At 35.9% G+C, this 12,983-nt stretch overlaps 1 protein-coding gene across 2 annotated transcripts in view; it reads left to right on the top strand.

Moving 5' to 3' along the window:
- Sesn (Sestrin) overlaps positions 1–12,983 on the top strand; it is a 190,649-nt gene that overhangs the window by 161,026 nt on the left and 16,640 nt on the right. For both annotated transcript variants that reach the window (XM_083109655.1, XM_083109656.1), the window contains one exon: positions 9,924–10,094. In XM_083109655.1, coding sequence (XP_082965781.1) covers positions 9,924–10,094 — 171 coding nt within the window. The remainder of the gene's footprint in view (positions 1–9,923; positions 10,095–12,983) is intronic.

The raw sequence follows: 12,983 nt of genomic DNA, 5'->3' as shown, positions 1-12,983 counted from the left end.
TTATTTTTTAATTTTACAAAATTGTTACTTCGACAAGAGGAATAAAACATTGATACCTAAAAATAACAGAGCGTTAATTAAACAAGTTTATCGACAAATAAATATATTATTTAATTCGGCGATATAGGGACGATATTAATACGAAATCTGCATTTGAAATCTCCTTGTATGAGGAGCAAAGGGAACAATGGGGAGCCCTACGGGCGTCAGTTCGTCGGCATTTTGCGCGAAATTTCGCGAATAACTCTGTACGTATTGTCTCGGGAATAACTTCGTTAGCGTCGAAATGGGAGAGGCAAAGAAGGGCCATGACCGTCCGCCGAAGCAGAAATCGACGATGGCACGCGAAACGGGTTTCCCATAACGGACTCCGTTCGGAAACGGCGTCAATTACCGGACAACAAAGCGGAGCGTGGATAAATCGCGAGGCTAATAGCTCCTTTGTTCACCTGGATCCAGCACGTCAGTCGCCGCGCGAGCTCGACGATAAAATAAACGGCGCGCGCGAGCGTAACGCTTTATTATTGCGCTTAAACCAAGCTACTCGAATCGCCCATTGAATCGTAATAGGGCGTGTAAGTAGCGCAGTCATGAAGCGAATCTAAGATATCGACTAGTTGACTCGCTCTTTCTATCTTGACGATCTCGATGACGAAAGACTGAACCCGAGAACGAAGATCTCAAGATTATTTTAATATCTTTCACCCAGACTACTGATGTAACCGATGACACTTGAATATAACATAATAGAATAGTTGAATAGTTGAAAATTTCAGCTGCAGCTTCAATCTTTCTTCAGGTCACCGAGAGAAACGAACAACGACTGTATATTCTGTTTTGTTATTTTCGAAATGACTTTATTATTATTTATGCGCGCGCGCCGCGAACAATGATGGACGTGGCGTGACTAAATCGATTAGAAAAACATATTGTGTTTTGTGACTCGTGCACAATACGTGACAATACGTCCATAAGAGACGGACGACAACATGTTTGGGCTTCGACTGTTTTTTATTTGCCTTACATGCTTGCAACGTCGCACATACATCTCCCGCATAGATAATTACCATTTGCCACCGATCGTTAAATAATCTCGCAATACCGGCGGCAATTCCGGACATTGAAAGTATTCGTACACCGAAAAAATTGTATTCTTAACTTAAGAATATATACCACTAAAATAGGCGCCAAGAGGATCCTCTTAAATTAAGAGGAAAATCTTCTAAAGAGATATTCTTAATACACAGAGAAAAATATTTCTTTGGATTTAATAAATTTTGTTGAAGTCAAATAAATTTAATTATTGGTCTAAAAGTTTTTTTCCGCCTAATTTCAAATAATCTGTTTAATATTCTGAATCCCAACAAGGAATCCAGATTATTAAATAAATTATTTTAAATTCAGCTTGAAATTAAACTGATAAACAGTGATGTCAGAAAGAGGATGCAGCTCACATGCACACAGAGAACCTGTGTGTGAGCAGCGTCCTCTCTTTCGCACTACTGCTAAGGGAAGAAAATATACTTTAGATCTTACGTTAATACAAGTCCTTTATATACATTTCATGATAAATATTGAATACGAGAAAAATTAAGAGTGGTGTCGTCGCGTAGCGGCAAATGAAGAAACATGTCGCGCACACAAAAATCGAGTTGCGGCGTAGCAAATTAAGAATATATTCTTATTCATTAAGAATATATTCTTATTTATTAAGAATATTTATTAAGAGGACTTATAAAGTATACATTTCAAGAATACAATTTTTTCGGTGTATATTATTACGGAGATTATTGGGCTTCTCTCCGTTTTCGTGTCCAATAATCGAACCCCAATCACGATCAGTCTCTGCTGATAGCCGTGGATGATCAATGGACTGTGGGGGATAGTAGGTGAAATTGTGGCAATTGAAGGCAGGCGTTTTTAAATTGAACTAATGATTATCAATGTAAAATGATGTTACATCGTGTGATTGCATCGCTAAATTTGTTTCTACAAGATAGTTCGTAAATTTGTATATCTTGTTACTTTTCTAGATTTAATATAGTTAGGATATCGTCACATGCGGAAATCAAATGTTCCTCATCTTCGTATGATGAAACTTTAAATTCTTCAGTATCCCTGCCAAGGGACCTTTCATCACCTGTGCTTTTAACGCAGATGGACGTAAATGTGTTTTGATGACCGTCAGTCACGACGTTACGCTGCACTTTGCCTCGTGTTGCGACAATCTAAGCGAAATGTTAAGTTCGCGTGGCAAATAATCGCGTCGGATAAAAAAATCGCGTAAATATAGCGGGATTGGCAAGACTTCGTATTTATGTGCGGATACAAACACGTCATTCGCGCGTCTTAAGACGTTCAAGCGTGACAAATATACGATCCCCGGGACGCGGTGGTGTTTATTCGCGATAAATGTCGGTGACGCGCGTGGCATTTTTTCTCCCTTCTTTCGCGGAACGCGAAGCTGCATTTGTCCCGATGTATCCCGCCCACACAAAATCGCGTCTGTTAGCGACTCGGTCTGATCTTGCTCGCGCTGTGCAATCGTGAGATTCTATCCAAAATGCCCATCGAATGTCCGCCAACTCGAGCTACTTCCTTGTGGAATGCATGGGGCGATAGTGGTCGAAAATTTTCCGAGCTCGCGTCGAATGTCGTTATTTAATGCGATTTTAATCCGTGATTTTATATCGATAAAAGCTCGAGATTTTCCTACAACATCATTACTCCGTACGTGCAAGTTTGCGCGATAATTTCGCCCGGCAAATGTACCGTGCACTTTTATAAATCACCGTACACTCGGGACATAAATTACAATTCTTCGCGTTACAAACTTTGCCAATAAGATCCCGCTCGCGAGCAACGATTCCGAGATTCTCCTCTCTATCGTATGAATTATTATAAAGAATTATAGAGAAGTTTTCAGACTCTATTTTTCTCCATCGAAAGGAGACATTATGCTTTCATTTCGAAAGATCCTACTTTAGACCAATTTTACTAACCTTCCTCTTGCGGTTCTTATTTGAAATGTATTAGTGTAATCATCAAATACACCGCAAATTCGCAAACCTTGTACCGCAACTTTTTCACAGGTGCTAATTTACAAGTCAAACGTGATCTCCGCTTCTTCTTGCGGAAGATTTCTCCTATATCCTTGAAAATTCTCTTAGAGACTCAAATTTTAGAGGACCGCAAATAAATCTCTTATTTAACTGTTCATTCGCGATGGGAGCGTAAATTTCTTAGCGATCTTCAAATATCTCGGCTGTCATTTGTCAAACTTCAATTTATATTTCCAAAATGCACGAAAACGAAAATTAGGAAGCTCGGAAGCACCTAGAGAACCGTAAACATTTAAGAGATCTTTTTAACGGATTTTTATCTCTTTACGCGGATGTCACACAGTGAAAAATATTATTCTACTGCCAAGAAAAGCAACTCAGTTTATTTTTCTTTTTTTAAGTAATAGTTTTCTTCAACAAAGAATATATTCTTGATAATAGTCTTAAAAATATACTCATCACAAGTGTTAGAAAATCTCATTATCACCAAAAGAAGAATTTATTTTCTCTTCAAGAATATTGTAAAGTTGTATCAGAGAAAAATCAAACTTACTTTACGCCAACTCTTTGTAGTAAGCAAACCAAATTTTTGTTTTGATTTAATATTCTTGACTAAAATATCGCACTTATTAAAATTCAGAATATATTCAATTAAATTTAATGCTTGTGGTGAACTTATGATATATTTGCGGATATACAAACTTACGATATACTTAAAATAAATAATATTTACTTGAATACAGTATACATTTTTCTCTATGCACGAGAATGTCGTTTCCGTTATTCCGAAATTTTCAGCCGCGACACCGACGCATATACATGTCCTTAGTGTGCCGCATACATAATTTACGCAGCTTTGTTCTAGTAATTATTGCCGCGACTGACAATGGACAATAGCGTTTAATGTATCATTATGAAAAGAAATATTCGTCCATCCATGCATTGTCGTCTGTTACAAGAGACGCGCGACGTTGCACATCGGTTATGAAATATGGATATCGCAATAACGATACAATGAAAGCCGAAGGAGATGCACTGTCCTCTGCGTATCGCCATTCATCGTTTGTTTATTGCCTATTGACTGTCGAGATATACGATTCTGGTAGGAATGGACGCTGGTCCAGGCGAAGAACGAGGTTTTCTCCCGACGATAATCGCATCGCTAGGATTTGCTCCCGAATAAAAGGACCGTTTTGCTACTTTCTATACGCGTAGCATCTCTATCTCAGCATTTTCCATCGTATGTCGTCGACGTACAGAAACCACACAGCATAAATTTTCTGGTTTCTATTCATGGCCGCAACTCTGGGGATCATCGAGTCACGATTCGACACGGGCGAATGACCAGTTGTCCTCTTTTTGAAGATCGCGACGCTTCCGGCACTTTTTCATTGTCCTAGTCACGTACGAGGAGATACGGTCACTCTACTTGAAGTAAATGACATTCGATCGCAAGGCGCGCGCATGTTTGGCGAGGGAAAATCTCGACGTGACGCGAAATCCTAGGAGGTGAGCAGGGTCGAGGAAATCGGAGTTCGCCACCAAGTCTCAGCGAGTCTCGGGCCGATCGCCAGGAGTCTCCGCCAAGAGAAAAAGGGTTCTCCCCGGAAGAAGAGAAGGGGGCTACCTGTTTGTCTGTCTGCCTGCCTGCTTGCGACTCTGGCTGTGCTTCTCGAGGGCTTCGGGGAGCGAGATAAAAAGCGAAAGGCTTGCCAAATCGAATGCGCGAATTAATTGAGTAATGTCTAATACCACGTCTATGATGCAGCTGGCTATTTTCGTAAAGCGAATCCCGTCTAATCGCGACTTTCTTCATCTCGAATTGTTGTTATGATTATTTGTTACTCTTTTTATAATTGTTAATTGATTTATCTCTTGAGGAGATTAACTTTTCTTGATCAAAGGTGATACAAAAAATAATTACAAGTGTTTGATATAATAATAAAATAAAAACAAGATACAAAAAAGAAAAATATAACGTAATATAGCATGCAAATATTAAATAATTGTAAGAGATATATTAAATAAGAAAAATTAGAATAAACATATATAAATATGAAATAGTCAATTTAAAAAGTTATATATATTTATATCATATAATAAAAAATTAAAAATTAGAAGCAATGTAAGATAGATTTAAAGTGGCTAGAAAAGATGCAAGGGTAGAAGAGAAATAAATATCGGGAATTATAAGAAATTAAAATACTTTATAGCAAAGTAGAAAAATGAGAAATTCCATAATATGAATAAATAAAGAAGGAAAATGCAATCTAGTAATAACATCTATGTCGACTATTTTCTAAATAAAGCGTTATGATTTTAATGAGTTCTCAATTTCCAGTGCTTTAGATAGACACGGAAGAGAGAACTTTACGTTGAATCATCGCGTTTCCATAATCGCAAATAAGTATAGAAGTCATTTCTGCTAGGTTGTAGTTTCGAAAATTGAGCTCGGCAAAATTATACCGGTTTTAGTCACAAGCTCTTGAATCGTCAGTGAGGAAATTGCGAGGAAATATATGAGAGAAAAAGAGAGAGAGAGAAAATTTCCCTGTGCAGCTTATGTCCATACAAATAACTTCATCAATGGAATTGTTCCGGTTAGGTTGGAATAAAACAGCAATTTCGCGGAGTCCCTGAAAACGCGCTTGTGCGATGAATAGCTGATAGCTAATTTAGTGGGCAGAAAAAAATACGCTGCGAAAAAATAGACTGATGTTGAAAACAACTTAACAACTTGTCTCTCGCGTCAGCGTTTAACGGTTAATGACTGTCGATGGAACATATCGCAATGCTGACTGTTGTTCATGTTTTTTTTTTTTTATGTTCGCCAACGTAACGCAGAAAAACACCAGCTCGAGAAACGAAATGGGTCATCAAGCGGATGTTTACGTAGTAAAATGATGAATGTGTTAGATAATCGTTATTAATATTAATATCAGTTCGTGTGCGTTTCTTGCGATGATCGCACAGTAAAACATTTATGGAGTTTAAGCCAATAAAATGTGTGACGGTCAGTAAAAATATATTTCCCGATAAACAGTTGGAAGAAGATGATTCACGTTCGCGTTGATTAAACAAACGCATGTGCGGATTTCTCTCGGGGATCTTTTTCTCTCTTTTTGCAAGCTTTCTCGAGGTCTGCCGAAAAGTAAATCGAGCAAATTGTTTCGAGTACTCGACTATTCTCTCAATTTCCGGCCGCCACGCCGGTTAACTGACACTGAGTAATTTGTTATTTCCGCCGATGCGTTGAATCCGACTTCTCTCGGCAACGCAAACGTCGCTTAATAATAAATGGGCCGATTCGAGAGCAACTTCCTTAACGAGACGCTCAACTCTCGACTATTAAATTCACTTTCGTACACACATGTGACAGCGAGTCCACGTGTCGATCTGTTCGACAAGGAAATATTAATCGGTAGGGATTGCGTGAAAAACGGATGCATAAGTTATCTCGTGGAGATTGCTTTCGTCGTCGTGTCCAAAATAAACTCTATCCTAAATTTAGAACAAAGTTCGCGCGGAAAGCGAACTTGACATTGTATTATAATGAAAAATATGAAGAAAATTTGAGGGAATTTGCTAAGGTACGAAACTTTTAATTTTTTATAGCACGCAAGAGGAATCTAAATTAAACACGTCTGCGAATTAATTTATATGAATTTACATAAGTGTAGCATATGCATGTCGATCAGTTAAATGCCTGGAGTATAATTTTTACGAAAGCAAAAAGCGGCGATTAATATTTATTTTTATAAAGATTCATATTTATTTGTACAACATATGAGAGGAAAATAAAGCCATATTATACGAGAGATATCCCATGGGATACGATATATACTCCATTTCCTTCCTTTATTTATAAACTCATGCGCTTATCGACCACTAGTAGTAACTTTTGCAAAATACAGTTACGCGTTTACTCGATATTTGATGAAAATTACAGCAAATTCGTCGCTCGGAAAAGATTTTTATTTTATAATCGATCGTACAGCAATAATAATGATAATAAATTGTACGTGTTTGAGTCTTCGATTAATTATTCCATGACGTTGATTTTAGCTTCGTAAGCGCGTTTATTTGAAATCCGTTTTTTATTTCGCTTGTTTGCAACGAAACCGGGGAAACCGATCGCATGACGAGCGAATATATTAATCTCATTTAATTTGTTTTCTTTCTTCATCTGATTTTTTTTCTTCATCTGATAATAACAATTCGAGTCGAAATCGAAGCGCATATAATTGTTTCGACCTGATATTTCGCCGTCACGTAAAATCGTATCCTACTATTATCGCACTTACGATACAGTTGTTCTATACGATTATAACGGGTGATATGACGTGTCCCGTTTGCGTATGTCCGTGAAACATCATTTGATATCTCATCCAGGCGAAAGTTGGCACTGAAAGCTTGAAAGCTTTCAGTGTGTATGTGTGTCTATTACAAGAAGGATGAACCACCAGACTAAAATTTTACACATCAAGTAATGTCCAAGAAAAGAAATGCTTACATCAGAAAAGATAGTTTAACGAAATCTTCTCTTCATCTATTAATACTGAATAATGTTACACAATATCACTCATTTTTTTTAAATTAATGTTTACATTAAAATCAAAACGATATGGATTTATAAACCCTCGAGAACTTACTCCTGATATTATATATATATATATATATATATATATATATATATATATATATATATATATATTTGCACAGGCTAGCGACCCAAGGTCGACCACATCATTGGGGAGCAAATCATGCATTGTATACACTTGCATCACAGCTATTTACTTACAGTTTGTTCGCGACATTCGCACAAATTTGCATTTTAATGTTTACTGGTTAATCAATATTTTTACTATTACTTTGTTTCGACCTGTCATTCGATGAATGGCATAGGATTATCGATATGAAAATCGATAAGAAATATTTATCGAATTGTTAATAAATCGATACAGCGTATATTAACAATATAATAACAATGCTTTAATGATTAAGCAAGCGACAAATGAAGTGCGATGACTTGCGAAATAATACTCGTTATCGATTGTCGAGATATTGCGAGGGAATTTAATGAGAATTATCTACCTACGCCTTTTAGGAAAAAACCATTCTCTTTTACCCTTGTATAGATATCATTGAAACTTAATTTGCGATATTGAGCAATTTTCATGCGTCGAGTTACCGAGGTTTTCGCAAACCTCGTCGTGTATTCTTCTGTTTACGCATATGTGAAAGATAAATAAGCGTCTCATACACGAAGGAATTTTTGCACGTATGCGGAAGAGAGGCATCGCAGGAAGGATTAGGCGAATGCCTATCTCCCACATTCCCGCGAAATGACCTCGAATTTAACAATGGGAGGCAAAGGACTTGGAGCCCGATTTTCTGAGCCTCAATCGACTCACACATACACCGAGTGATCCGCCTATTTCGAAGCGCGACATCCAAAGTACGATCCTAATATGTGATTACGTCAGCGCTCATCGATCGCAGTAGCTCTCCCGACCGGCGAAAGCTTGGCTAATAAGCTTGACAGTAGGCGGAATATTTATAACGGATGAGCTGATTTCAATATCGATGGCACAAGAAACTGGCAAACAGGAACTATGTATAAATATTAACGAGCCGGTAAATCGCATTAAGCGGCGAAACGTGACTCGGTGGAAAAGTCACGTTTGTTTATCCTCTTAACAACTGGTTATTTTCTATGTGTTGTGACTTAGAAATGTAAACGTTTACTTAAAATTTACATTAATAAATCTCCATCATTTATTTTTGAAAACATACAAAGTTGTAATAAAATCATGTAATCTGTGGATACTCGAATATCTCATGGATTAGAAACATGAAACGTCAGTTTGTATAATTTTTTTGTATTTATTTTTGAGTTCTTTTTGATGGCAGATTCTTGGGCCATATTTTGTCTATAAATAATCTCTATAATAATCTTGTACATTGATACATTCTGCCGCGATTAATGGACAACCACAAGTTATAAATGGTGGTCATTAAAATGCGTGATACTCCAATGTAACGTGTCTAGCACGCGGAATTGTAATTTATGTCGATATCTATTTTAGCTGGCTTTATCTCTTGCGACAAGGGCACGAGGTGATATATTAATCAGTAGTAGTCAGGACGAACTGACGAATGATGCAACGCAAACACCTGATTGCGTGGATCACTTTCGGATGACCCGGATATTCCTCCTTTACACTCGAGCACATGTCACAAACGCGATTATGTAATTGATATCGTGATAAACGTGTGTCAATATTTCCTCCCGTTTTTCCCCCACCTGCTCTTTTCGCTCTTTTTACGATGATACAAGCTGTGAAGTAAGTACGATAAGGTAGTAGAATCGATTCGTGTCGTTATGTATGAGTCGCTGACTTTCTAATGCTCAAAATTTATCGCGAGACGCCAGGGAGAGGAGGGAGGAGGAGGGGCAAAGTACGACTAACGGGTTTTAGGCACAACCGAAAATAACGTGACTGGGTTGACCAATTAACAGATAGAGTCTAATGCGGGGATACATTTTTCTACTCGAAAAAAAATAAGCGAAACCCGAATACATTCTAACATTTCTAACGTTTCGAAGCAAAGTGTTGAAGATAATTTCCATAATCCGTTGTAACGATTGAATTCTTAAATAAAACCTCTCGATTATCTCTTCTCGCGCGCCCTCTTTTTCATCTCTATCAAATACTTGTAAATTTTAAGTCGGACAACACGTTATCAGATGCAAGATTATTTCGTTGTACAAAAAATATGTTGACGAAGTGACCTATATTCTAGTGACACTTGACTAGAGCTTTTATTTACGTGCAATGTGTTTTGATTGTGTTGTAGACGCATGTGCTATTGATGGATGCTTTCGTACAGAACAACAGGCTGGATCATGTCTCCAGAGTAATGTCATCGCACCCATCGTATCTGGAACATTTCCTACGGACTCAGCATTTCACCCTTCGAGGTGATGGACCTCTCCCTTATGACTACCGACATCTCATCGCCATTATGGTAAGTTTTCATTCTTGTCCTCCTACAAAAAGTTTCATAAGTCAAGTACATTTCGAGTCGGAAAAGAATTTTTTCTATTCTTGCATTGATTGATTTTTTGAGAGAGAGTCTGAGTTAGTTTCAGGATTTAACATTGAATATTTTAGGGGGAGGTTTATTTTAATTTTTTAAAGAGAATATGGGATAATTATATATTTTAGGATAATAATAATATTTATATTTATAAATTTATTAATATTATCATATATTTATTTAATAATTTGAATTAATTTAATATGTTTGTTAATTATTATAATACGTGGTTTATTACCTCGAATACGATATGATGAACTAATATATTTATGTTGAAAAAAATTATTTTACCTTTAGGATTAATATATATATGTTTTATTTTAGGGTATAAATTTTTATTAATAATAATTATTTAATATAAAGTTAATATAAATTATTTTAATAATTATTATAGTAAAGTTAATAGAAAATTTAGGATTTCTTTATTATATTTTCAAAATATAAACTTTAATCAAGTTCATTAATTTATTTATGGATGTTATTTTAAAAATATTTCTCGTCCTTTTTGAAAGACGTTCATCGTTTTTTCGAAGAACGTTTTCTTTCGCGAAGCTAAGCTTTTCTTCATCGCGCCTTCATCTTTTCTCTAAAGTTCCCCGATCGCCCTCAAGCGGCAGCGGGTCATCGGGTCGAGGGTTATCGTCGTCCGAGTAAATGCAACACGCGTGTGTTTCGTAACGTCACGCACGTTGTCGTAGAAAAGACTCGGTGAAGATGTGAAAAATAACATTGGCTGTTCCTTTATGATCTTTACCACTCGACGATTCATGTGCGCTCGTTCGTCATTACTCTTAGCTATTTTTGCATCAAAATATGCCGTTTTGTTATATCAATTATATAACTATGACACTCTCTTAGATATAGACGCGTATAAAAAATATGACGCGTGTAGGAATCGTCTTGAAAACAACGTTATCTCCTTTCACAAAATTGTGTTATTGTAATTGAGACAGAATTTTAATTTTAAAAGAGCTGGTAGATAAAATTGTGTTTTATTTTTAAATTAGACAATTTTGTTCTATTTCTATTGATGATTTAAATCATAAAATAGAAATAGAACTCGTGTCTGTGAAGCTGGCACGACAATCTACGAATTATAAAAAAATACTAAGAGTTCTGACAGCACTTTTCATAGTTCTATAGTTCCTGATAAAAATTAAAAAGAGTTCCGCATTCCTTATATTAAAAAATCGAAATCGAAAAAATGTCGTGCTAACTTCGCGAATCTAGCACGACACTCTTTCCTCTAAAGTACCAAAACGCGTTGAATATTATTATTTTTAGCAAGAGTTCCCGATAGTTCTGTTCAAGTTCAGCCTATATATGCAATTTCAGATCGATATTTCAAAAATTAATAATTTTTAAACAATTTTTAAGATTCTCGCCCAGCACGACATTCTCCCTCTAAAGTACTAAACCGCGTTGAAAATTATTATTTTTAGCAAGAGTTCCCGATAGTTCTGCTATAGTTCAGCCTATATATGCAATTTCTGATCGATATTTCAATAATTAATAATTTTTTACGAATTTTTAATGTCCTCGACCAGCACGACACTTAGTAAAAATGTGTCGTGCTGATGATTTTCCGTAGTTTTAACGGCAGTTCTAGACAGTTCTATATAAGTTCTATCTTTTAGAAACATTTTTACGCAGAGTTCCGGCCGATTACTATTTTTTAAAATAATTTTTTACAATAACCCAGCACGACACTCTCCCTCTAAAGTATTGAAACGCGTTGAAAATAATTATTTTTCACAACAGTTCTCGATAGTTCTGCTATAGTTCAGCCTATATATGCAATTTTAGGTCGATATTCCAAAAAGTAATAATTTTTAAACAATTTTTAAAATTCTCGCCCAGCACGACATTCTCCCTCTAAAGTATTAAACCGCGTTGAAAATTATTATTTCTAATAACAGTTCTCGATAGTTCTGCTATAGTTCAACCTATATATGCAGGTTTAGGTCGATATTCCAAAAATTAATAATTTTTTATGAATTTTTAATGTTCTTAACCAGCACGACACTTAGTGAAAATGTGTGCTGATGATTTTCCGTAGTTTTAACGGCAGTTCTGGACAGTTCTATATAAGTTCTATCTTTTAGAAACATTTTTACGCAGAGTTCCGACCGATTACTATTTTTTAAAATAATTTTTTACAATAACCCAGCACGACACTCTCCCTCTAAAGTACTGAGACACGTTGAATATTATTATTTTTAGCAAGAGTTTCCGATAGTTCTGCTATAGTTTAGCCTATATATGCAGTTTTAGGTCGATATTCCAAAAATTAATAATTTTTTATGAATTTTTAATGTCCTCGACCAGCACGACACTTAGTAAAAATGTGTCGTGCTGATGATTTTCCGTAGTTTTAACGGCAGTTATCGACAGTTCTATATAAGTTCTATCTTTTAGAAACATTTTTACGCAGAGTTCCGGCCGATTACTATTTTTTAAATAATTTTTTACAATAATTCAGCACGACACTCTCCCTCTAAAGTACTAAGACACGTTGAATATTATTATTTTTAGCAAGAGTTCCCGATAGTTCTGCTACAGTTCAGCCTATGTATGCAATTTCAGACCGATATTTTAATAATTAATAATTTTTTATGAATTTTTAATGTCCTCGATCAGCACGATACTTAGTAAAAATGTGTCGTGCTGATGATTTTCTGTAATTTTAACGGCAGTTCTCGACAGTTCTATAAAAGTTCTATCCTTTAGAAACATTTATACGTAGAGTTCCGACCGTTTATTATTTCATAAATTATTTTTTACAATTATATTATTAATTGTTGGAATATCGACCTA

Source organism: Camponotus vicinus, unplaced genomic scaffold, assembly GCF_025532165.1.
Source record: "Camponotus vicinus isolate PSW18456_S1 unplaced genomic scaffold, iyCamVici1.0 SCAF_9, whole genome shotgun sequence".
Classification (NCBI taxonomy): domain Eukaryota; kingdom Metazoa; phylum Arthropoda; class Insecta; order Hymenoptera; family Formicidae; genus Camponotus; species Camponotus vicinus.
The sequence above is the reverse complement of the archived record's forward strand: the minus strand, read 5'-3'. Positions and strand labels throughout refer to the sequence as shown.